Source organism: Thamnophis sirtalis, unplaced genomic scaffold, assembly GCF_051295495.1.
Source record: "Thamnophis sirtalis isolate CommonGarterSnake01/CBP01778 unplaced genomic scaffold, rThaSir2_p1.2 scaffold_1, whole genome shotgun sequence".
NCBI classification, from domain to species: Eukaryota; Metazoa; Chordata; class Lepidosauria; order Squamata; family Natricidae; genus Thamnophis; species Thamnophis sirtalis.
The window spans coordinates 84,342,740-84,369,008 of NW_028261381.1; the positions used below are offsets into that span (position 1 = coordinate 84,342,740).

The 26,269-nt window shown below is 38.3% G+C and overlaps 1 protein-coding gene across 2 annotated transcripts in view; it reads left to right on the forward strand.

Annotated features, from left to right (window-relative positions):
- Window positions 1–411: 411 nt before the first annotated feature.
- CTR9 (CTR9 component of Paf1/RNA polymerase II complex) overlaps window positions 412–26,269 on the forward strand; it is a 29,936-nt gene continuing 4,078 nt past the window's right edge. The window contains exons 1-23 of one of the 2 annotated variants that reach the window (XM_087718011.1): window positions 413–593; window positions 2,066–2,164; window positions 2,889–3,128; window positions 4,711–4,828; window positions 5,541–5,630; window positions 6,895–7,043; window positions 10,316–10,423; window positions 11,235–11,342; window positions 11,447–11,683; window positions 12,075–12,164; window positions 12,252–12,380; window positions 12,536–12,719; window positions 14,624–14,712; window positions 15,102–15,287; window positions 16,214–16,301; window positions 16,393–16,541; window positions 17,280–17,396; window positions 18,242–18,387; window positions 20,420–20,491; window positions 21,278–21,413; window positions 21,800–21,946; window positions 25,103–25,257; window positions 25,824–25,920. In XM_087718011.1, the coding sequence (XP_087574137.1) occupies window positions 549–593; window positions 2,066–2,164; window positions 2,889–3,128; window positions 4,711–4,828; window positions 5,541–5,630; window positions 6,895–7,043; window positions 10,316–10,423; window positions 11,235–11,342; window positions 11,447–11,683; window positions 12,075–12,164; window positions 12,252–12,380; window positions 12,536–12,719; window positions 14,624–14,712; window positions 15,102–15,287; window positions 16,214–16,301; window positions 16,393–16,541; window positions 17,280–17,396; window positions 18,242–18,387; window positions 20,420–20,491; window positions 21,278–21,413; window positions 21,800–21,946; window positions 25,103–25,257; window positions 25,824–25,920 (2,979 nt within the window). In that variant the 5' untranslated portion in view covers window positions 413–548. Of the gene's footprint in view, window positions 594–2,065; window positions 2,165–2,888; window positions 3,129–4,710; window positions 4,829–5,540; window positions 5,631–6,894; window positions 7,044–10,315; window positions 10,424–11,234; window positions 11,343–11,446; window positions 11,684–12,074; window positions 12,165–12,251; window positions 12,381–12,535; window positions 12,720–14,623; window positions 14,713–15,101; window positions 15,288–16,213; window positions 16,302–16,392; window positions 16,542–17,279; window positions 17,397–18,241; window positions 18,388–20,419; window positions 20,492–21,277; window positions 21,414–21,799; window positions 21,947–25,102; window positions 25,258–25,823; window positions 25,921–26,269 lie in introns of both variants that reach the window. The other variant, XM_087718019.1, reaches the window with a different exon arrangement.

Sequence of the window (26,269 nt, forward strand, 5' to 3'; positions counted from 1 at the left end):
CCTGAACGTATTAAAGTAGCGTTGTAGAGTCTGGGCTATATTGACTGTTCCTTTTTAAACAGCTAATATAGATATGTTCAGGCGAAACACTCCATTTCTCTCCCTTCTCTTTGACAAGGAGCGTGCGTGTGTAAATATTTACAGATCAGCCCCATCTATTTGAAATGAGCTCTTCATAATGCATAACATGCGAATCGTTTTCTTCTCAGGTGGCTACTGCTGAGAGGGAGAAGCGCTATTCCCTTCCCCGCTACTCGACCGCTGCCCAGCGTAGCAGAAGATCGAAGAAGGAAAAGGACCTGAGCGTCGCTTCTTCTCCCTCTTCCTCCGTCCCTCCCCCCGCGCGTCGCCCTCTTTCGCGTCGCCTTCCGCGCATGCTTCCGACGCTAAAGTTCGACAGCGCCTGCGCGGACGGCGACGGCGGTGGGGGCTGTTGGTCCGACGGCCGCTCGGGCGGGAGGCTGTGGCTGCCGTGTGAGGTGTTTTAGAGGGCTGTAGCGATTTCCCCCGTAGCTGAAGCGGCGGCGGCGGCGCTGTCACTCGCCATCATGTCTCGGGGCTCGATTGAGATCCCCCTCCGGGATACAGACGAGGTGAGTTGGTACGGGGCGCCCCTTGGCTCGCTTTCGGTGGGTCCGTGTTTGTCTGAAGTCGCTTTGGGGAAAGGCAGGGTAATTGCACATCCCACCCGCTTCCCTTGGAAGAACTTGGAGCTGTCCTCGTGGACCTGCTGGAGAGTTGGTGCTAAGTAAATCTGCTACCACTAATATTTTGTATGCGTTGCTTGCTTATCTATCTATTTTACCTACCTTCCTATCCTATCCTATCTAATCTTACTATCTATAGATGCACAGAGCCTGTCTGGTCTCGTGGTTAAAAGTCCTGAACTGGACAATTGGGAGACTTGAGTTCTTCTTGTTTTAGGCGTCACTTGGAGCCAGTCCCTCTCTCTCAACCCAGAGATAAAAGCAATGCTCAGCCACTATTCTAGACAATATTGTCTAGAAAATTGCATAGATTGGTCCAAATAGTTACCAGAAACTGACTTAAAGGCAAAACAAACATACAAAAGTACAGGCTCATGTGTACCTATTGCCAGCAGTACTTGGCAGTTTTGATATCCCTTAACTTGTTGCTTCCTTTAACAGTTGATAAGTTTGGGGGAGGGGGGGATTGGAGGTATAAAAATATTTTTATAAGGCACTAAGCCATATGGATCTTGAGTCTGCTTTTATTAGTGTTAACTTTTCATTGTTTGGATAAATACACAGAGGTCACTGCTGTTACTGTCATTTTGCCTAGCTACATGTGCGTATTTGGAGAGTGAATGCAAGATTATTTAGGAACTGTCCCAACCTCTATATTTTTTTAAAAAAAATCTATCTTTCATCTTCCTAACCAATATTGTTGAGAGCTCAGCAAATGTACACCTGTTCACTTCTTGAACAGGAGACTTGTAGACAAGACTGAGATATAAAAGCAAAAAGAACAAGGTTCCCAGAACTAGGTGTAAAAATCTATATGACCATTACATGGAACAAAAAGTAGGTTTTCAATGTCTCTTCATTGCCATTGTCTTACTGATCACTTGGAGTTTTGCAGGATATGTATTATAGCCTTGTTAACAGAATTGTTTAAACCAATTCCATATTGTATAAGTTCCACTGAATTTGGTCACACTTTTTTAGCTTAGATTTACTGTTACTGTGCAGGTTTACCTAAATGTGTATGTCTACTTGGTTTCCAGAGGAGGAAGAATTTCTTCTGCATTGGAAAGTAATCAGATTCTGTGAATGAGTCATTAATGTAGGATGAATGCATGGAAATCTTATTTTTCTGTGTGCTCCTGAGTAGAAAAGTTATCTTGAATGAGATGCTGCCAATCTGTAGAACTCCAGAAATCCCCTTTTAAATAATTTTAGTCCAGGAGGAGGCTTAACGTATTGTTAGGAAATATATGTATTGGGAATTACTTTTTAAAAAGGTTTTTGCTTTGTGATCTTATTGTATGTGCCCTAATAACTAATAAAACATTAAATTATGAATGTTGTCATTTGATTTTTAGGTCATTGAGCTTGACTTCGATCAATTACCGGAGGGGGATGAAGTTATAAGCATTTTGAAACAGGAACATACTCAGCTGCACATATGGATTGCCCTAGCGGTCAGTTGCATATCCATTTGCTCTATTTTATTTATACTGTAAGCTCATACATATTCCAAAGTAGTGATTATTTTTCATTGATAACTTTCTTTCACTTAAGATAATGTAGAAATGTATAAGCATATATTACTGTTCCCTCATCAAGATAATCATTTGTGGAAGATTTGAATGGAATATCTTTATTTATTTTAGTAGCAACATTATTGCAGTAAGGCCTGCACTTCTCTTTTTTTAAAAAGAAATGAGTTTGGTGACATGTCACCATAGTGGTGAGGTCAAAGATTTTGTTTTGGTTTGCAGTGGAAAGGGAAGTTCAAGAAATAAGCTAGATATATTAAGCAATAAACTCAGTATACTTACACTATCTTTTATTTTACCTCCATCTCAAATATCAACAATTATGCCACTAAAATTGGTACTTTTCCTGCAGAAATTGGTGGCATTATTTGAGGAGGCTCTTGCATTCAAAAATGGAACTGGGTTTGTGTGCAGCCCATGGATTGCCCACTCTTGTAAGAGTGAGAGATTATTCACATAATAAAACCATTACACACACACTATTTTCCATCAACAATGAAAAGGATGACATATTACAGATATGGCCCAGAACTCTGATTTCTTGTCATAATTTAATTAATATGTAATTGCTTAACTTTATGTGCTATGCATATCTTATGAATGCGGTTTTAATAGATTGTTAAATGTATTTTCATTTACTTTTTAGCTGGAATATTACAAACAAGGCAAAACGGAAGACTTTGTGAAACTATTAGAGGCCGCTCGCATAGATGGAAACCTGGATTATAGAGACCATGAAAAAGATCAGATGACTTGCTTAGATACCTTAGCAGCCTACTATGTACAGCAGGCTCGGAAAGAAAAGAACAAAGATAACAAGAAAGAGCTTATTACCCAAGCTACACTGTTGTACACTATGGCTGATAAAATTATCATGTATGATCAGGTAATATCAATTAATTATGAAGATACTGGTATGTTTGTTTGGCACACTGAAATAATCTCTCTTAAAAATGAGAGGTTTTCTACTATGTTTCAATTTTAAAAAAAAAAGATAATGCAGGATTTGATTGCATTCCAATAACAAGCTATGGTAAGTCACATTGTTTGGTTTATTGTGTCCAAAAGTGGAGCTTTCATGGATCAGACTATGATTCAAAAGCAGTACCTTAACCATAATCTATAACCATATTTTTATAGTTTACTTCAGTGTATCTAATTTACATCACTAGTCAAATTTTGACTAGTGGCTAGCTTATGGTTAAGTGACACTGCTTCTCCAAGATAGATAGATGGATGGATGGATGGATGGATGGATGGATGGATGGATGGATGGATGGATGGATGGGTGGGTGGGTGGATGGGTGGATGGGTGGATGGGTGGATGGGTGGATGGGTGGATGGATGGAGAGGGGGGCGGGAGAGAGAGAGAGCCTTTAGATGCGAAACAAAATCTATAAGTTAAAGTCTCTTGCCCAGAGGTTTGCAGTGTAATTCACAAAAAGGAAGATCCATTATAAAATATCTAGGTGAAATAAAGTGATGAAAGTAAAGGGTTGCAACTCAGTGTTAGAGCATTTATTTAGCATGCAGAGATATTAGAATCTTCGACATATCTAGCTAGTGTCCAAGTATCAATTGCTAGTAAATAGAATGAATGAAGATTTAGATAGAGATAGAAGGCCATTTCCATGCTGCGAATGAAATAAGGAGACTAGAAATAGCAACCTTCTATTTAATGACAAGCACTTCTTGCTGAAGTTAAGGCACCTAGTTTTGGCAATCTTTTCTGCCACTGTTATCTAAAAAGTTCAATGTCCCTTCATTGGACCATAGTGCATTAGACAGGGTCAATAGATAGAATTAGTGAGTCCCGACTTCAATTATACCATTAGCTGTGGAAGTCTGAGTGATTTTGAACCAATTACTTCCGATCTATTAATGTTATACGGTTGTGTAAACAAAATATTGAAGGAGAGAGCCAAAATATTAGCATGTGGAGGAAATCTAGGGTATAAATCAAAGAAATGAACAAAGATAACTCAGAAATATATGTCCATACACTATATTGGAGAAATAATAATAGAGCAGATGGATAACATTTATTCTCTGAGCTCTTCAAACATTTTTTCAGCAACAAAAATGGTTATGAGTAACGTAGAAATGCAAAGATTAGATAGAAATTGTAGATCAAGAATTTGTTGCAGATACAAACAAGCTTTTAAGAAATCTGCTAGCTGAAAAATTACATTTTCCTGGTGCAATTTGACATGCTGCTGAAAAAGGAGAAGAGGCTCCAGGAACTATATAAAGGATTTCTACCTGTTGGTCACTGGTTGTCTATCATTTGCTAGAGAAAATAAGTGGATATAAAAGGAGTAGGACAATGAAACCTTTGAAGCAATTAGGCAACACTTCAAAATAATGAATGTAGTAGCAAAGTGTGATTTTGAAAACTTATCACTTAGAATGGTTTGTAGTAATTTCTCCTAGAAATAAAAATTAAAAATAATTTCCTGCTTTTCTAGAATCACTTATTGGGAAGAGCCTGTTTCTGCCTTCTGGAGGGGGATAAGATGGATCAAGCAGATGCACAGTTTCATTTTGTACTCAATCAGTCTCCCAATAATATTCCAGCCCTTCTTGGTGAGTCAATCATATTTTGTCTTCACGGAAACAAGTGCAGTTTAACAGTGTTGAGCCCAGCAGTCTTAAGTGATTGTATTCTTTGGGATATACAAGAGAAATTTGGTACATAGCTTCTCATGCTGCAGGTTGCTGAAATCCAAAACAAGTCCTCTTCCTTTTTTTTTTTTTTTTTTTTTTTTGCTAGAAGTGATAATTTCTTGCTCATTTTGGACTTTGAATTTAAAGTAGGAAATAAAATGGAGCCCGGTGTCATGACTTGTAATGACTTACTTAGCTTAGCTTGTTAGTTGAAATGGATGGTTTTTCCTATAATAAAAAAAGAAGAAGCAACTGCCTCCCTCTTTAGTACTTAGTGCCTGGCAGCATCACATGTAGAAAGTGGTCATGACCTTCTGTGAAACCAGTTGAAAGAAACAGAGATTCAGAGTCTTGTTTAAGATGACAAAGGTAGAGGAGAGTTCAACAACCAGTTATGGTTAATAAAAATGGAGCATTTTGAAATGCACTTGCTACACAACCAATACAAGCAGGATGTTGACAATTGGATTAGAGGGAAATGGGGACATACTCATGACTTATGGTTTTTTATACCATCTTTTCAGGGAATAACTGTATTATTAATATATTTTCTGCTAGTAAATTGTGAACTCCTGATGTCTATCATAAACTTTAGAGGTATTTATAATATTTTACTGCTCCTTTGTAATAGGCAAAGCATGCATTTCGTTCAACAAGAAAGATTACCGAGGTGCCCTTGCCTATTATAAAAAGGCCCTGCGAACTAATCCTGGCTGCCCAGGTAAGAAGCAAAGCATGCACAGTAAAAAGGTAAAGGTTAAGGTTTCCCCTGCTCAGTTGTGCCTGACTCTAGGGGATGGTGCTGATCTCCATTTCCTAGCCAAGGGATCCAGTATTGTTCAAAGATGGTCATATGGCTCTCATGACTCTATACCAAGGTGCACAGAATGTTGTTACCTTCCCACTAAAGTGATGCCTATCTATCTGCTTGCATTTGCATGTTTCCAGCTGCTACTCTTAATGAAAAGTCAGTATTTTATGTAACAGTGGTTTGGGGTTGAGGCAGTGACCAGCCCAAGGTCATTCAGCTGATGTCCTTGACTAAGAAAGGAATAGAATCTGTGTTTCTTTGCTCCCTACCCAGCAACCACTATATATTGGCCACCTATGGAATTTTTATCTTTTTTAGAAAATATTTCTGAATCTGCAGCCTTCCTAAATAACAGGTTTAGGTGAATAACAGAGATTGTTACCAGAATCAGGAGCTGCTCTGTGATTCAAATTTTAGCCAACACTCATGAATATTACAGAGGTGAAGTTAAAGAACTTTGTGGGGTTTTGTTAGGGCTATGCAGTGTTTTAAATCTGATTTACCAAAGATGCCTTTGAATGTATGGGGTTATAAATGTCTGAAACACCTTAAGGCAGCTGTGCCCTTTCCTAAATTCATGCACTATCCAGAGGAAAAAAATGTGGGTGTTATAGACATGTGTTTGTGCCTATCATGTTTTTGAACCATATGTTGGAAACTAAACCAGAAGTGCTGCACCACCTCAACTTTATATCTTAGATGAGGATTTTGGATTAGCTCATCTAATTAACAATTTTGTATTCTCTGGAGCTCACCTGACAGAACCTCACATGCAAAAATGCTGTTTATGCAAATGAACATAGGAACTCTTAAGGAAATATGCCTACTATTATGTGCAAAGTGCTTCAGAGTCATTAATATACAAGTAATGAGAGAATCTTCAGGTTAAGAAGGAAACATAAATGACAATGCCAGCGTAATGTAGTGATAGTTGAATCACTGTAGTCAGCCCAACCAAGTTGTTGGGCTGACTTTGGGAAAACTCGGTTTCAAACCCTCCCCTCAACCCATGAAAGCCCATTGAGTGACTTTGGGCCTTTTGTTCTTTGATCCCAACCTACCTCACACAAATATAGAGAAAAAATGGACGTGCTGTGTAGGACACCATGGTTCCTGAAAGAAATATAATTCAACTAAATAAACATTGGAAGTGTTTACTGTTTTTGTCTCCTAGCTGAGGTTCGGCTAGGCATGGGCCATTGCTTTGTAAAGCTGAACAAGCTAGAGAAAGCTCGCCTGGCATTCAGCAGAGCACTGGAGCTCAACTCCAAATGTGTGGGGGCTTTAGTTGGATTGGCTGTTCTGGAACTAAATAACAAAGAGGTGAGTGAGTTTAACTAAAATGGTAGTATCCCAAGACCCTGTGATGCTGTAATCAGTTTTTTGAGTGACAGGAGGGCAACCATGGATATTTCACAATTTGAAATAAAAACCTGATTATTTCTTTTTTTTAATAAATGTATAGTTCCTTTGATGTCGAAGGAGCAGTTGCTGACTAAGTAATTTAAAAAAGAAGTAATGGAACCAGCAAAAGGTCTTTTGGTTTTATAAGGTTGCTTAGTATATGCTTCAGACTTGTGATATTGCGCCAGATTATCTTAGATTGGCTTTTCTCTTCTATCTGCATCACAGGAACACAGAGGAAGGAATGTACCGTGTTTCCCCAAAAATAAGACAGGATCTTATTTTCTTTTGACCCACGAAATATGGCCTTGGCCTTATTATGGAGGGGAGGCTTATTATTTTGGGGATACAGGAGGCGGAAAGCATGGGACTGCATGTCCTGTCGCCCCCATTGCCTCCCCTCTCTGTTCTTTGTGCCAGCCGAGCAACTGGAAGGCACTGCTCTGACGTGTCCCGTCACCACCCTGCCTCAGGTTGTCCTTTCTTTGCGAGGGGGACAATCTGGGGAGCAAGAGATTTAGGAAGCCTGGGCTGGTGTGGGGCAGTTTCTCCAGTGAAGCATCTGATTCATCCCCAGGGGTGAGCGTTTTGCCTCCTCTGCCCCGGCTTGGAAGCTGCAAAGGAAGCCTGCCATGCCCAGCGAGTGGGGGAGAAGAGACGGCAAGAGAAGCCATGCCTCACTCCACACCTCTCACTTCTTCTCCACACCTGCCACCCCTCTCGCTAAAGAGATGGTTGGGAAGGGAAGCAGCCTGGATTCTGTTAGCATTGGGGCGGGGTGGGAGGAGTTGGGCTGCGAGATATGCATCCTACCCAAGACTTGCAGCTCCGTCATGTTTCTCGCTGTTTCGTCCAGGGAAGCACCCTGTAAAAAAAAATCTCACGAGTTCAACTTCCCTGGACAATACAGCGAGAAACACGACGGAGCTACAAGTCTCGGGTAGGACGCATGTCTCGCAGCCCAACTCCTCCCACCCCGCCCCAATGCTAACAGAATCCAGCTGCTTCCCTTCCGCACCGTCTCTTTAGCGAGACGGGTGGCAAGTGGGGTGGGGGAGAAGTGGGAGGTGTGGAGCGAGACATGGCTCCTCTTGCTGTCACTTCTCTCCCCTCCCCCCCTCGCCGGGCATGGCAGGCTTCCTCTGCAGCTTCCAAGCCAGGACAGAGAGATGGCGAAGGGCAAAACGTTCACCTCTGGGGATGAATCAGATGATTCACTGGAGAAACGCCCCCACACCAGCCCAGGCTTCCTAAATCTCTTGCTCCCCAGATTGTCCGCCTTGCAAAGAAAGCCCAACTCAAATGCTGCCTCCAGCCACCTCTTCATCCTGGCGAAACTACGTTTTGAAAGTTTTGCAGGTGGGGGAGGGATTTCCTGCAGTTTGTCAGCGGCGTCTCCTCACAGGGCTTCTCCCGATGTCCCAGGTGCGAAGCAACATCCGGAAAGGAAGGCATGGAAATCCATACAACTGGGGATGTTGGAAGAAGCCTTGTGAGAAAACGCTGCTGCTGATGTGCATGAAATCTCCCCCCCCCTCCACCTTCAGATGGTCTTGTGGGCTGACTGGAGAGGTCTTCAGTGAACTTTGCTCTGTCTGTGTCCGCAGGCAGCAGCATTGGCAGCATCTCCTTGCAGGGCTCATTCTTCCTTCTCTCTGGTCTGATTCTCAAATATTTTCAAGCCAAACACTTCCAAGAGAGGGAAGTATCTCTTTTCCCTCCCTCGCCAAACTTTGCGTGTAGGTGTACTGTTTTACAAAGCTCCTTAATCCACGGCTGCTGGCTCCCTCGCTTTGTATTTTTTATACACATACTGACATACCCACCCTTCCTGGGAATGCCGTTTCCCACTCCCAAGTTTCCATTTCCAAGGAAAAAAGAGCACTGGGACGTACTGGACTTTCCCCCCTGCCCTGACTCCTGTCAGCCCCAACTTTGCTCCTGAAATCCTGCGGGCCACTTCTCTGCTTGAGCTCAGCCGAAGGGGGGGGGGGCTGAGGGCAAGGGCGAGATGAAGCTGATTGCTTCCTCTTTGCCTCCTCTCCCAAAGCAGTCTCAGGGGCAGCCACTTTTGCAGCAGGAGACTCGAGCCGGCCTTCCGAAGGGTACTGTAGCAGCAGCTATCCACAATTTTTTACCCTTATTTTGTCCCGATCCATGTGGCTCACTGGGCCACGTGGGTCAGGACGAAATAATGATAAAAAAATTGTGGATAGCTGCTGCTACAGTACCCTTCGGAAGGCCGGTGCAAGGCATGTGGGGTGCGTCACTTGGCCTCCTGCTGCTTTTGTGGCCGCAATTGATGGCAAAAGCAGTTGCACTTGCCGGAGGCCACAGCCTGAACAGCACCCGCAAATCAGCTGTTTTTTGAATGGCAGCCGGATCGGCTCAACTGATCCGATTAAGGAGCCGAGAAGTGCTGAAGTGACCGGGGAAAGGAAGGGCTTCCTCCTGAACTTGCCACGGCACCCTTTCACTAGGGCTTATTTTCGGGGGTGGGCGTATATTTACACCCACCTCAAAAACCAGGCCTGTCCTTATTAACAGGACGTGGTATTTTCCGGGAAACACGGTAGTTGCACAGATTTTGTTACATAGTCCTGAAATAAAGCACCAAATAAAATCTGTGCAAAGCTGAGTCCATTAACCTATACATTTTGATGGTTATAAAATAATCAGATCAGGCTTGCTAACATGTATTACTCTAAGAAGCACAGCTACAGAAAGAAATGGCATCCATGTTCATGTTAATTGGTTTATTTTTAAAACAATCCCAGCAAAAGCCATTACCTACTAACATGGTTTAACGTGATGAAGGTGATTTGCATTGCACTTAATCTTGAACGTATGCACTCCTCTGCCCACTATCACAGCCGTGAAAAGATCAAACATTTCCCATTTGAATCATGAAGGCGAATTTTTCACATGGTAGAATTTTCTTATTTTTTAGAAAAAGCTGTTATTCTTCCAATTGATATACCATTATCAGTCTAACCTCATTCATCTTCAGGGCACATTTGTGAAACAAACTATTTTTTCTGCTGGGACTGGCACCCATCCACGTGGCCAGTTAAGGTTGTGACCAGGATTCTGAAATCAATTTTTAAAACAGCCCTTGAATTTTTAAAGACAATAATTAAGAAGTTAAAATGCATTTTCATATGAATAAAAACTATCAATATTCCTTTCAGGCGGATTCTATCAAAAATGGTGTCCAGTTACTCTCTAGAGCTTACACAATTGATCCTAGTAACCCTATGGTATTAAATCACTTGGCAAATCACTTCTTCTTTAAAAAGGTAAGACAAGAAGAGTGTGTTTTGAGATGTGCTGCTAGCTGAAATTTTTTAAGCTGTTTCATAATGTTAGATTAATTCAGAATTGCCTGAAATCATTCTTATTTTTCATCATTCCAATTGTGAAATGGAGTTGCATTTTGCTTTTTATATCTTGTGGAAGTGAGGACATGTTAATGCAAATGATGAAGGTCATAAAAACAAGTTTCTTTAGTCTCTGTCTGTGGTATTCATCTGGAAAATATAAGCTATAAGTATATATTTCACAATGATGTGAAATTTGCAGACTGGCTGCAGGAGGTTCATTAATGTTTGTGTGTGCGTGAGAGGGAGGAGGAAAGGATAGATACACACACATGAATCGACTTTCAAACATTGGCTGAATTTGTACATTACACCAACCCAAACTTCAAGTTGGGACATTTGTAAACAATTTTTATGATGGTCACACTTTAAGGGTTAAGGATTGTATAGGCAGCAATATCTTCAGGAAAATATGAATTATTGCATTTGTAACAAATGGTCAATCTAAGATTTCTAAGAACTTGAATTTTAGTCTATACCTCAGACCATGGGTTTCCAATCTTTTGGCTTGCCTGTGTGCCACATTGAGTGAAGAGGAATTGCCTTAGATCTCATATAAAATATGTAATTAATGTATATGAATAACAAATTTCCTTTCTTTTTATATTTTATTATAACTTGTGGAGTGGCATTACTATACTGTGGGTTGGACACACCTGCCTTGGAATATACTATATTATACTGAACAATACTATAAAAATAATATGATAATCTTATTGTCTTTATACAGGATTATGGTAAGGTCCAACATTTGGCACTTCATGCTTTTCACAATACAGAAGTGGAAGCAATGCAGGCAGAGAGTTGCTACCAGCTGGCCAGGTCTTTTCATGTTCAGGTATATTATGCCTTACATTTCTCTCTCTCTGTTTTGCAATCTTATTTTCCTAAGAGTTTTCCAAGCTTTAATGCCTTTGTTCCTTATGTTGTTCCTTTCATTAGGAAGATTATGATCAAGCTTTCCAATATTATTACCAAGCCACACAGTTTGCCTCTTCATCTTTTGTACTGCCATTTTTTGGACTGGGTCAAATGTACATTTACCGAGGAGACAAAGAAAATGCCTCACAGTGCTTTGAAAAAGTTTTGAAAGCCTACCCTAACAATTATGAGACCATGAAAATTCTTGGATCTCTCTATGCTGCTTCAGAAGATCAAGACAAACGAGATATTGCAAAGGTACAGTAGGCCTCAAGAGATAAGAGCAAAATTATAATTCATCACTCTTTTAATTTAAGGTGAAATCTCAAACTCGGTGACAGTTATTTTTGAGAAATGCATGTACAATTGATATTTAATTAGTATTGCCTATAGACCTGGTATATATTAGGAGGGCTTTTCCTGTCATGCTTAAATTTAGAGATATTTGGAACTTGTTTTTACACTACTTGTAAAAGTGATTATTTATAGAATGCTGAATTTTAGACACTGCATACAGTCCTTAAGTTAGGTCTATTCATTCAACAACTGTTTACAGCTACAACAGCCTCAGAAAACTATTTACTCTGTGGCACTTTTCAGGGAAATTCTAAATCAATTATACAAAGTAATAAGTTGCTTTTTTTAATAGGGTCATTTAAAGAAGGTGACAGAACAGTATCCAGATGATGTAGAAGCTTGGATTGAGCTAGCACAAATCCTTGAGCAGACAGATATACAGGTATATAAAAGGTGGGTAAAGTAGACTTGTTTCATGCTGAACCATTACACATTACACTAAATCCTTCCACTGTCTCTAAATGTATAGGGTGCTCTTTCAGCCTATGGCACAGCAACACGAATACTTCAAGAAAAAGTACAAGCTGATGTTCCCCCAGAAATTTTAAATAATGTGGGTGCTCTCCACTTCAGACTTGGAAACTTAGGAGAAGCAAAGGTATGAATCTCAACTCCCCAACCACAGTTACTGTTTGTATATGCCATATATTTATAACTTAGATGTGCGGGTAAATATGTGCATATGTGTATGTATAATGTATGTGCACACATGTATAAATACACACTTTTTTTCCTCCTTATACTTGCATTTAGAAATATTTTTTGGCATCCCTGGATAGAGCTAAAGCAGAAGCGGAACATGATGAACATTACTACAATGCAATTTCCGTGACAACATCATACAACTTAGCCAGATTATATGAAGCAATGTGTGAATTTCACGAAGCCGAGAAACTGTACAAAAACATCCTAAGGGAACATCCAAATTATGTTGATTGTAAGAAACCTTGTTTCAATCCGTAAATTGAAAATAGCTGCAAGTTGTATTTTTCAAATTGTTGTAAATTAGGATATCTCACAGATCTGTTCATTAGGTTGCTATTAGAAATAATTTATGCAATAATTTCTCTTTGATTCATATATCATTGGGTAGGGGTAGGATCTCACTGCCTTGAAGGAAATGATGGTACAAAGCCACCGCTGGACCGTGTTGGATAATTCCTGTCCAGTGTCTCTTTTAAGAACAATTGTGGAGAATGTGGTTGGGCTATAGTACCAGAGGTTCCTGGAATAAGCATTTTCAGTCTGACTTAGCTTCTGGGCATAGTGGTGAGATGGCAATGAGTGCACTTACAGGGCGGGGCATAACCTTTTCCTAGGGGGTCACAGCAACACTTGTAATAACAACACAAATAATTCATACACCATTCGAAAGCCCATCAAAAACTGAGTTTATTGACACGATTTAATAGTCAGTATGACCACCATTAGCCCTTCGAACAGCATTCAAACGAGGTGGATAAGAACACAACAAATCTTCAAACAGTTCCGTTCGATTTTCCAGATTTTTCAACACAGTTTCCAAATTCATTCTCAAAGTTTCAACCGAAACAAATTTAACATTTAATAGCTCATTCAATTCAGTTTTTTATGGGCTTTAAAATGAGGTGTCGCGGAAGTTGTAAACTGCTGTCGATCTTGCTGTGACCCCCTAGGAAAAGGTTATGCCCCGCCCTCTGGAAAATCGAACGGAACTGTTTGAAGATTTGTTGTGTTCTTATCCACCTCGTTTGAATGCTGTTCGAAGGGCTAATGGTGGTCATACTGACTATTAAATCGTGTCAATAAACTCAGTTTTTGATGGGCTTTCGAATGGTGTATGAATTATTTGTGTTGTTATTACAAGTGTTGCTGTGACCCCCTAGGAAAAGGTTATGCCCCGCCCTGTATGAATGACCTCTGGTCAAGCTGGCATGGAGATGGTGCAGCTATGATGGCCTTGCATGATGTGTGTGTTTCAATACCATCAATAATGGTACTCTTCTATAATGGCTCCATGAGCTAGGGAATAAGGGTTGTGGTGATTCTTCTCCATGGTCAGTTCAAGTTGGTGTTGATAAGGGGTAAAGTATCAAGCACAATATCCCTGCTTGCAGGGTCTTTATGGTCTCACTATTCTTATTTATCAGCTACATGAAACCATTGAATACGCTTACCCAATGGCATAGTATCACATATCAACTATATGTTGATAATATCCAATTGTACACTTCAACTTGTAGCTGACCATGTGATGCTGAAAAGTTTTGTGGGGCTTGGAAGCTTATGGATGTGGATGGAGAGGAACAGGCTTAGACCTTAATCGTAGCAAGACTTAAAAATAAGATTAATAAAATTTAGAAAATCAGGAAAATGATCACATATGCTTCCATAACCAGTAAAACACTGCTATTATAAGCCAAATTTGTCCTCTTTAAATCCAAATATGCAAAGTATATTCAGGTGTTTTAAAAGATAAACCTAACAGGAAAATGCGAAGATAGCATTGCTGCTTGACAACTTTATAGACTCATATTAGAATACATTTTTGTGAACTTCTGAAGCATTTTTTGTTTGACTCAAGTAGAGTTAGGAAGATTTGCTGCTGTAAATAGGCATTCTATTGTTCCTTTTAACTTGACATTAAATGATTGGCATCATTGTGCGATCCTTTCGAAACTCTAGTACAGCTGATGGTTGGCACTACAATTAAATTGTTCTGCTTTTGTTCCAATCTGGTGCAGTAGTAAAATTGCAAAAGTCTCAAAGCACAAATAGGCATCATTCAAAGTGCTTATTAATGATGATACAGTGTTCTGGAAATGAGTCTTTGATCATTAAAATCTATTCCGTTTTCTTTAGGCTATCTGCGTTTAGGAGCTATGGCTAGAGATAAAGGAAACTTTTATGAAGCTTCTGACTGGTTTAAAGAAGCACTTCAAATCAATCAGGTCAGTAAGCATTTGCCATCATTTAGAAAGCAATTTCACAGCTGAGACCATAAATTCTAAAGATTTTCTGTGGTCAGTTAACAAACCATGGTTAACTTAAAAAAAAAAAAGATAATATAACCTAATAAATATACATTATTCCACTGCTGGCTTTGACATTTTCATAGTGTATTTTTGTATGAGTAGTTGGAATGTCTCACGGACAGCATCTATTGTGGAATTTTTTCCCCTTAAACTTTTCCAAAATTTGAATTTTAGCAAATTTCGCTAAAGTTTTTAAAGCTTTTATGGGATGCCTCTTGGAGCTGGGGAGAGGTGGCTCTTTTTGAGCCTTAAGTACTTCTTATTATAGTTAAGCTGAGTTTTAGTGTATTGGAATATTATTTCAGGACCATCCTGATGCTTGGTCCCTGATTGGCAATCTTCACCTGGCCAAGCAAGAATGGGGTCCAGGACAGAAGAAATTTGAGCGAATATTGAAACAGCCATCAACACAGAATGACACTTACTCTATGTTGGCTTTGGGCAATGTGTGGTTGCAGACTCTGCACCAACCCACCAGAGACAGAGAGAAGGTAAATACTCTGCATCTTTACACTGTCTTTTTTGCAGCTGCTGCAATGGATGAGCACTGCTTTTGTCTAGTCCTGATTTTCAAATCCAAAGACTGCTGGAAGAATGGATTTTCCATCCCCCAGTCTTCCTAAGAGGAAGTTTTGTGCAGAAATGGAAATTGTCTTATACAATATAAAATTCTAATCTCATTAATCAGCCCTTACTCTTTATGTACTATGAATTTATGATACACTTGAACAACAACAAAGAATAAGACTTTTACGAAATTGGCCTAAAATGGAAATCTTAAAAGAAATGAGAGGACAGACAGTTTTCTCTCTTTGCCAAGGATTTTACATTTGTTTTTATATTGATTGTGGGATGCATTTGATATATTTTAACATTTGTCTTAATATGTTTAATATATTTTATTAATATGTTTTAATATATTTAATATTTCTTGAGTATCCAGGAAAGTTATTAAAACATTTCAATAAATATTGTAAACACAACTACTCCACAACTTGGGATCACAATGGGAGCCAGAATTCCCATTGCTAAGCAAAGCAGTTACATGAGATGTGCACGATTTACAACCTTTTTTTGCCATAGCTGTTAAGCAAACCAGTGGAGTTGTTAAGTGAATTGTGAGGTCATTGAGCAAATCCTGCTTCCCCCATTGACTTTGCTTATCGGAAACCTGCTAGGAAGATCACAAATAGTGATCACCTAACCCAGGGATGCCAGTGTTGTAAATACATGGCAATTGCCAAGCGTCCAAATTTTGATCACAAGATTGAGAATGCCGTGATAGCCATAAGTGCAAGGACCAGTTGTAAATCATTCTTTTCAATGCTATCGTAACTTTGAAAGATCACTAAATGAATGGTTGTAAGTCGAGGATTACCTGTATTTATTTTTTTGAGAATTCCCATCTCTCTTGCAGGAAAAACGTCATCAAGATCGTGCCCTAGCCATCTACAAACAAGTCCTCCGGAATGATCCCAAGAATTTGTATGCTGCTAATGGCATAGGTACTAAAGATTTCTTGTCTCAAGTTTACTTTTTAAATTACAATTTTGCAATGACTTTGCATGGACCTGGAAATTGGATTTTCCTTTTTAGGAGCTGTGCTGGCACACAAAGGATATTTTCGTGAAGCTCGTGACGTTTTTGCCCAAGTGAGAGAGGCAACTGCAGATATCAGCGACGTGTGGCTTAATCTTGCACACATTTATGTAGAGCAAAAGCAGTACATCAGTGCTGTGCAGATGGTAATCCTTAACAAATATCTTAACTTAGGACATGTGTCTTGTAAACATGGAAGTAAGAATTTGAAGCTGAGTCTTTTCTGTAAGGAGGATTTTTACAGTTTTGTTAGCATGATCACATCATGTTGGGCTAAATTGGATCATTCCACAAATGTTTTCAGTATTTTTTGCTTTTCTTTTCTTTTCTTTTTTTTAAAAAAAACATTTAAATAGTGCTGATTAATGGCTATATTTACAAAACGAATCAGTGGCACTGATTTTTTCTTTATAGGCAATCCTAAGATGGGCTCTTTTCACCAAAGGTTATTGCATATACTAAATGTCCTAGGTTCCAATTATAATAAGTAATTGGAGATGAATTGCCATAACTGAAATACATATTTGGCATGGCTATATTAAATAGCCAGATGAATTTATTTTTAAGACTGCAGAATTGAAAGAGAATTGAAAAGGAAAAATCTTTCCCATGGATCTGAAAACTGATGAAAAATAAATCATGAAATTACAGATAACATATTAGCAAACTTTTGACATGCCATGTGTGATATAGTTTGTACTATGTATCATAGAAATTTATATACATGTGTTTGGCTAATAAGCTACTGCTTAGAAGAGATCTTTGCAAACTCATTTATAAGGCTGTGTTCAGCATTGTGGCTGCAGTGCAGTTTTGTCTGAAACACTATAAAAGTTGGCAATTTAAACTAATTCTTCAAACATTTATTCTTTTCCCCACCATAGTATGAGAATTGCCTCAGAAAATTCTATAAACATCAGAACACAGAAGTATTGCTATATTTGGCCCGAGCTCTTTTCAAATGTGGTAAATTACAAGAATGCAAACAAACATTGCTAAAGGTAGGAAGTTTCTAATATTTTCCAAAATGATTATCAATAATAGTTGTTATTAAAGGTTAGATTATATACTCTAGAATCATATACAGTCGCAGTTATTACGATAAAACAGCCATGTTGGAGAAAAATTAGCCTAAGTCAGTGTTTTTCAACCTTTTTTGTGCAAAGGCACACTTTTTTCATGAAAAAAAATCACGAGGCACACCACCATTAGAAAATGTTAAAAAAAATTAACTCTGTGCCTATATTGACTATATATAAAGTAATTTTCCCACGGCACACCTTACACTATGTCACGGCACACTAGTGTGCCGCGGCACAGTGGTTGAAAAACACTGGCCTAAGTAGAATAAAACTTCTATACAGGAAGAACAGGATACAATATAGAACAGGGGTTCCCAAACTCTGAGGAGTGCCTCCCTTAGGGAGGTGCAGAGACCAGGGACCTATGAAGAACCTTTTAGTTGCATTTTTAAAGTAAATCTACCTTTCTCATAGTTTCATTGTATTATTTTCAACAGTTCATTTATGTTCGTTTTGTATTTGGATATTTTTAAGGAAGGCATGTACATTAATATTGGGCTAAAGGGAGGTGTGATGGCAAAAGGTTTAGGAACCCCTGCTACATAGAGAGTCATTACAAACCAAAATCACAAATTATGGCTACTGTACAACATTAAAAAGGAGGTAAATAATCATATGCCATAGGCTGTCCAGGGAAGTTTCCTCTTCTCCATCTTGTGGGAGAGCCATTATAGAGAATGGCTTCATAGGTATATTGTAACAACAGTTTCTGCTTTTTGGCCGGTTCACACTGGTTTAATTTTAAATTAAATTTGAATTCTCAGGCAAGACACGTAGCACCCAGCGATACAGTCCTGATGTTCAATGTGGCTCTTGTGCTGCAAAGACTAGCTACCTCTGTCCTGAAAGATGAAAAAAGTAACTTGAAGGAAGTACTAAATGCTGTGAAAGAACTGGAGCTAGCACACAGGTAAGAAGATAAAATCTTTATTTAAGAACTCCCTCCCCCCGTATAATATGCATTGCATTAAGAGTATGATGGGGGGTGGTGATGCAGATAAAATCAAATTCTAGCCTAGCTTTAAAAACTATAGTTATTTTGTATAACTTTGTAATGCATCTAGAGTAGTGGCCCCCAACCTTTTGGGCACCAGGGACCAGTTCTATGGAGAGAGGTTTTTCCGTGGACTGGAGAGGGCATAGTTTTGCATGCTGCCTGCATCCCATGGGTGGGGCTTTGTGCCAGTCCACGGACCAGAGGTTGGGGACCTCTGATTTAAGAGACAAGATTAAAGCTGTTAAATTTATTACAGGATAATAAAATATTTCATAAGCTCTGTCTCATAGCTTTTAGACTTTCTTTCTGGACATAGATGTGTGAAGTCCTTAGCATTACCCTCCACCTAAAAGTTAATGAGCTAAATAAAACCCGCAGGGATGGAAAGGGAAGGCAGGTAGATTTTTTTTTTCTACAAGTAATCCTTGACTGATGAACATAACTGGAGCTGGAATTTCTGTTATAAGTCAGTGTGGTTATAAATGGAATCATCGCATGAATGGTCCCAATTTTAGGATCTTTTTTTACCATGGTCCTTAAGGCAGTCACCATTGTTATTAAGTGGTTTGTGTGGTTATTAAGTGAATCCAGATTCCCGAATTGACTTTGCTTTTCAAAAGCGAAATTAGTTTGCAAATTGCATTTGGTTTGTTATAAGATGCTGCTGCTGCTGCTGCTGAGGTAAATGCAAACCTGTTGCCAAGCATCCAAATTGTGATCATATGACTGGAGGGGTCAGTGCTATAGGCATAACTTTTAACAATAGATTGTAAGTCACTATTTCCAAAGCTGTTGTAACTTCAAACTGTTGTTAAATGAACAATTGTAAGTTGTGGACTGACTGTATTGCTGTGGTCCTCGAAAATTAGTGGGTGGATAGAAATGCAGGTTCAGGACATATGATAGGTAGTCCTTGACTTACAACCACAATTGAGCCCCAAAAATCTGTTGTTAAGTGAGACATTTGTTAAATGAATTTTGCCCCATTTTACGATCTTTCTTGCCTCAGTTGTTGAGTGAATCACTGCAGTTGATAATTTAGTAACCCGGTTGTTAAGTGAATCTGGCTTCCCCATTGACTTTGCTTGTCAGAAGGTTGTAGAAGGGAATCACATGACCTTGGGACACAGCAACGGTCATAAATATGAACCAGTTGCCAGGCATCTGAATTTTGATCTTGTGATCATGGGGATGCTATAAAGGCTGTAACTGTGAAACATGGCCCTAAGTCACTTTTTTTTCAGTGCCATCGTAACTTTGAATGGTCACTAAATGAACTAGTGTAAATCGAGGATTACCTGTGCATGTGAACATTTTCAGCAGAATCTAAAAATCCAGGGAGTCAGAAGATGAGAGCTTTAGAAATCTAGTGCTCTAGCCTGCCTGTTCTAATATACAAAATAGGGCCGGGAGTGGAGGGACGTCCATTCAAGCAGAAACAGAATGCGTCCCATTCCAAAGTGTGCTTTTGAATTGCACGCTTGTTCTTAAAATTAAATCTTTTTTAACTTAATGTATTGAGGCAGGCTATTCACAGTTTTATATAATACATTGCTTTATTTCTTTTGTATGAGATATCCCTAGAATAATCAGTTCATCAGGTTCTGAGACAGATTCTCCAAAACCTGTTTTGACCCATCTGCAAGATGATTGTTTCACTTTTAAAAGATGCACTTCAATCTCGTTGAAAAAGTTGTGTTGATTATTATCAGAGATTATTGGCAATTAAAATACTTCCAGAGTACTTTATTCTCTAGGAACAGAAAGAGTGATTTGATGGGGAGTTAAAGATGGAGAGTGGGATGTGAAATTAAAAAGCAATTTCTTAATTTTGACATCATCTAGTTTATGATTAATATGTACCACTTTTAACAAAACGCACATGGGAAAAAAGATTATTTTGGAAGAATTTCAAGATATCCCTAATTTTCTGTTTCTCATTCAGATACTTCAGTTACTTGAGTAAAGTGGGAGATAAGATGAGATTTGATTTGGCACTTGCTGCAACCGAAGCCAGGTAAAAAAAAATGTAACCAGTGCTTTCAAGAATCAGTTCCTTATGAAATAAGCCAGGTATTTGAATTGCAGGTTTCAGTTTACTTTAGAACAGACATTTAAGGTTAGCTATGTACATCTGTATCTTAAACCTACAAGGTAAGGAGAGTCAACTTATAATTAGGAGATAATGTTGATTAGCCATGTGTGTAAGCTATAATTCTCTAAAGATTCTAATGAAGAAAAACTGCCTTTGTCTTTTGGATTGGATTCTTAAAAGATTTATCTTTTTTACTGCCTAATTAAGTAGGTGTCAGTAGGTGTTTCAAACTAGTTTGAAACAAGTGTTGGCAACAGCTTGTCCACGAAAGCTAAAACTAATGCTTAGTTTTATTGGCATAAAAGCACTTCAGAAATTCTAAATCTAAAGGGTTCATATGATGAAGCAAAATGCACAAAAGCACTGAAAATCAGACATTTATTATGTACTGGAGCTCAAGACAATGTAACCCAATTTGTTGGATAAATAATTGATCTTTTCTAGGTAGAACAATTTGAGGTGCCAGGCTACTGCTTTAAAAAATGATTTGATTGTAGGAAATAAAAATCTTCTAGGAAATTTAGCAGTGAATTCCCAGCTGCATTGATCTGTTTTTCTTTAAAATAGACATATTTACTACAGTTTAGTCTCTAACTACTAGCATTCACAAGTCCGTTGTTCCTAAAAGTTTCGATTTGGCCAGTGGCATGAAATGTGTTTTTCATTGTTATTTCTGCTTTTGTCTGCAAATTTAACCCCAACTTGTAGGCAGTGTTCAGATCTGCTGAGCCAAGCTCAGTATCACGTAGCTCGGGCTCGCAAGCAGGATGAAGAAGAGCGGGAGCTGCGAGCAAAACAAGAGCAAGAAAAAGAACTGCTGCGTCAGAAGTTACTCAAAGAACAGGTCCTTTATTCCTTTGTGATGCTACAACAAAATGCAATGTAGATATATGATGAATAAATAGGGATGTCAACTCTGAAGATGTAAATGGGTAAAATAAATTTAGAAGCTGGTTTACTTTAAGGCTGCAAATGCGCGGAATGAAAGCTTAGATGCTTCATCCAGTCTGTAACCTAGAAACATCTTGCTTATTTTTACTTGTCTATTTACAGTAATGAATTATCTTCATATTTTTGTTTCAGAGTATACTGTTTTAAGGCAGATCCCATGTCATTGTGGTCACAAATAAGTCTTCTATACTTTTTTTTTTAAAAAAATAACCACAATATTAGAATTGTGCTTTGCATAGAACTATAATATAACGGGTTTCCTTGCTGATACTTTTCCAGGAAGAAAAACGTCTCAGGGAAATAGAAGAACAGAAGAAACTTTTGGAACAGAGAGCACAATATGTGGAGAAGACCAAGAATATTCTCATGTTCACAGGAGAAGTTGAAGGCTCAAAAGAGAAAAAGCGTGGTAGTGGAGCTGGCCGGGTAAATAAAAATAGAGTTTTTAAAAATGATTGTCATATGGCGATGTATTATTAAAACTCTCTTGTCAGTTTAGAACTTTCAATTGAGTGAAGTGGTTCATCACAGGGCAACTGTTTTTCAATTAAGTACCTCATCAGGGCAAACTTAAAGAATGCATTAAAATCTGGGACCCAACGCTCCTATGATCTGGAAACTTCAAAGGTCTGCACATCAGTTGTATTCACAAAGTTGTGGCTGCTGAAATACACAATTAACCACAGTCACATGATTGTGATTTTCAACTAATCTTCCCTGAAGCCTGTAGGTTGTGTATGCAAAGGAAGATGGGAGGGGCATATTCCCATGTCTTTCCTGTCTCCCTCTGGTCTCTATACCCAATTGGCTGGTGGCAAGGCCTGACTGCTGACTGGAAATTGGCTGGTTCGGAACCAAAGGCAAAAACTGAAATCTCTTTTAAGAGTGGTGGATGGTGAGGGAAGGACAAGGGAGTAATTCAGATCCCGTCCTGTCCTGTTCATGTTTAAGGCACAGTTTAAGTCATTTCTGGTTTGAAAGTATTAGCCAGTGACATCACCATTGCCTAGGGTGATGTATCCATGAAGGAACTGTAGCGAGTGTTAGAAACTCACCCCCGCCACACAGCAGCACTCAGATCTCAAACGTGGGCTTGCTAACTTCCAAACCCAACATCCTAATCATGTGAGCTGCCATGCTCCAAGAGTAATTTGAATGCCTGCTGCCAAGTGAGGGTGCTAATGGTCGATGGGTAAGCTCTTTTTCTCCCTGGAGGGAGGGAGTCTTTGGGGACACATCAGGAAATGGAGGACAGGTATAGTTTTCCTTGTCCATAGTTCCTTTTGTTTCTCTTGCTCCCAGCAGAGTGGCAGGCAGTTCCATAGATCAGCCAAGGAGAAGGGGGCTTCACCAGAGCTCTGCTGAGGCTTGTGAGGGAAGAGGAAACAGTGCCAGCCTATATTATATATGGAAAGAAGAATGATCCAATGGGTCATGAGTTTAGTAGTATAAAGCTATAAACAGCAAATGCTGAATTTAATCAGATCAAAAAAGTATTCATATAAGAGACATTTAGACCAGTTTCGTATTGATTTTGATACATAGATATTTCTTTTTAAGCCTTAATTTTTAAGTGCAAAAGAGGCATTTAAAAAAAAAAAGTAACAATCTTGTCTATTTTGGCTCTTTGGTTTTTCTATACCTCTGTTTAATGACCTACAAAGTTGTTTGTCATTGATTATCTCATTTTTATTTCCATTGAATCATTTGAAAGATCATCTTCAAGTATTCTTTCTGTCATTCAACAAACTTTTCATTGTCTGTTTTCATGGTTCTCTATTAACATGTATGGTTTTCTTGGTTCCTCATCATGGTATTAGCAAGTTCTGGTTCTACTTACTTAAGAACTAGATTTTCTCTTTTTCTGAAATGTATTGTTTGCCCATATACATAGTTCAACTTTTTCTTTTGTTTTACAAAATTGGCCTTTTCTCTGCTTTAGAATTTTTTCGTACAGTTATTTCTAGGATCCAGCTGAGTCCTCCTTTAGTCCTTCTTACTCATTTTAATGAAAATCTAATAGATTTTGTGAGAAATCTGTTCTCAGTTGCAAACCCACTCCCCTCATTTTCACCCTTAGGCCTTTCAACATTAGAAAATCCTGGCCGATTTCAGCTTTACGGTTTATGTGATGAGATTAGTTAAACCCTTTATATTTTATCTTGGTTTCAAGCAAAAAAGCTGTCTCCCATGAAATAAAATTTTCTAATATAGTCTATGATCGAATCCTCTCTTAACTTTGTCTTTCCATAATTATATTAGAAGATCTTTACCAAAGGGTGAGGCTCTAATCAAGATGACTGATCCAATTAGAACACCCAACAAACATAAAGATTTACAGAGAGCTATGAGAAGATGGACTTGTGATATAGCTGATTGATGGTTGAAATCTTCTGATTTTTCAAATCTTTTTATACTCAGAATTTTCAAACTGCCAGCATCTTCTGATTCATCCAACATCTCTGGGATCTTGGCTGATACTAAATCTTTAGCCTCTGTCTCATGCTGATTATCTCTCTCATGGGTCTTTCTGACAATAATCAGACATATTATTATCAAATCAAGACTTTTCTTAAGGCGTTTCTCATTGATTTATTAGTTTGGTAAACTACCTCTCCAAGCATCTACTGCATCCAAATAATACAATGTGTCTTTTCTGCTCTCTCAAAATGATACATCATGTTCTTTGCCTCCTTGATAAACATGTTAAGAAAGCCCTAATTCCTTAACTCCGTCTGTGTGAATATTTGCCAGTTCTTTTCCATTTGTATCAATTTATTTGCTTTAATTGCTATTAAAATGGTAATCAAAATGAACATTAAGATAAGATTACTGAGAGAATAGGAGAAGTAAGACGAAGTTTTGCAGCATTAATTTACATTTTATAATAATTGCTCAAAACATACTTCATTTTAATTTTGCATTAGTATAATCCAGTGTGTTGTGATTTTATCATTTGATTTCCTGTATTCAAGTCTCTACATGTTCAGATGCTCACATTATATTTTCCGATAGCTTTCTATATCAAATTATTGGTGTCTTCATCTAATTTTTCTGTGCTTTATTCTATTTGATTATCACATTTACCTGATTGATTGTATTCTATACCTGTTGATCTTTTTTGGAGAATCTCTTAAAATAAGTCTTTACAACATTTCTAAGAACAGCAGCAACACTTTCCTCTACCTTTTTTTAAGTCTAGATTCCATAGTTCTCTACATTTAATTTTAGCATTCTAGTATTTTTTGTTTTTCATTTTGTTTTTCCGTCACTTTTAATTTTGAGGTGCTGTTACAAAGACAGGGGTTAGCATTAGCAAAAGTAGCATTAGAAGATTAAAGACAATTCTACTCTACCATTCTTTTTTTTTCAGTTTGTGATTTGTGTTAATCTATGTTTGCATAATGTGAATCCTAAGAATAACAGTTTGAAAGGAAGGATTAAAAAACCCCGTAAATTAAGTGTGAAATTTTCTAACTCTGTATTCTTTTAAACTAGAAGATAACTCACTTCCAAAATGTTTAAGCAGAGGATTTTCATCTAAAAATAACAATGCATTGTGGCTTATGATTTTTGTGACAGCGTTCCAGAAAAACTGGAGAATTTGATGAATTTGTCAATGATGACAGTGATGAAGATCTTCCAGTATCCAGAAAGAAAAAGAGGAGGAAGGGCAGTGGCAGTGAACAAGATGGCGAAGAAGAGGACGGAGAGAAGAAAAAGAAGAAGCGACGAAGGTGAAATTCTTTGGAGGGAAATTAGGGTGTACACAGTGAATGTGATCATTCACATTGGGAAGTTTGATTCCTTTTTTTCCATTACTGCTCAAACCTGCCTTGCTGCCTGATTCTGCACTGCATAAAACTCAAAGAAGAGCAGTTTTTGATAGTGGGGAAATAAAGAAGCCTTGATGTGTACTTGATGTGTAGCCATGGTATCTGAACTAGAAATTTCTGGCATTATTATGAACTTACAAGTGTCTTTTTTTTTTTTTTTTGCTATTGTACATGTGTAAATACCAGCTTTTAATTGCTGTTTTATGTTTTAAAAATTATTTGAAATCATTACAAGAATTAGATCTGCAGTGAGCTTTAAAAAAAAAATGAGACTAATCAAGTGATACTCATTATGTTTGTCTGTATTGTTAAGTAATTTTAATGTAAAGTCCTGGAACTATTAATGGAAAATGTTTACGTAAGAAAAAGCAAAGAATCGCTAGGAGTTTTTTTTCTTTGTAGAGATCTGATCAGGACACGGTGTTTATAGAACTTTGTTGATTATTTGGGTGTGTATTTTTCTCAAGATCTCAAAAAGGAGATGGTGATACTGATGATGATGAAAACGAGACAGCACCCAGACAGAAGAAGCGCCGCCCAGCCAAAACTGAGAAGAGAAGAATGGTGAGATTTATAACTATTTCATTAAGTGGTATTTGAGACTAAAAATCTTTAGTTTAAGGTTGCATGGCGGAATGTCCTAGAAAGCATTGGAAGTACCCATCCCCGCTTGCACGTAGCATTGCTTTACTTATTTCTATTTGAACTAAATTGAAGATTCTAAAGCATCTTAGCATAGACATTAGCTAGAGATCCCCACCTTTTCCCGGCTAATAAACATAATTGTAGTGTTGTAAGGACATGTTTGAAAAGAGCTGATGGGAGGAAGAGGCTTGCCCATTCATGAAATGGCTCCAGTGGGAGATGTAATGCAATTCTAAAACACTGATTTACTAAAATGGGGTCTGCAACA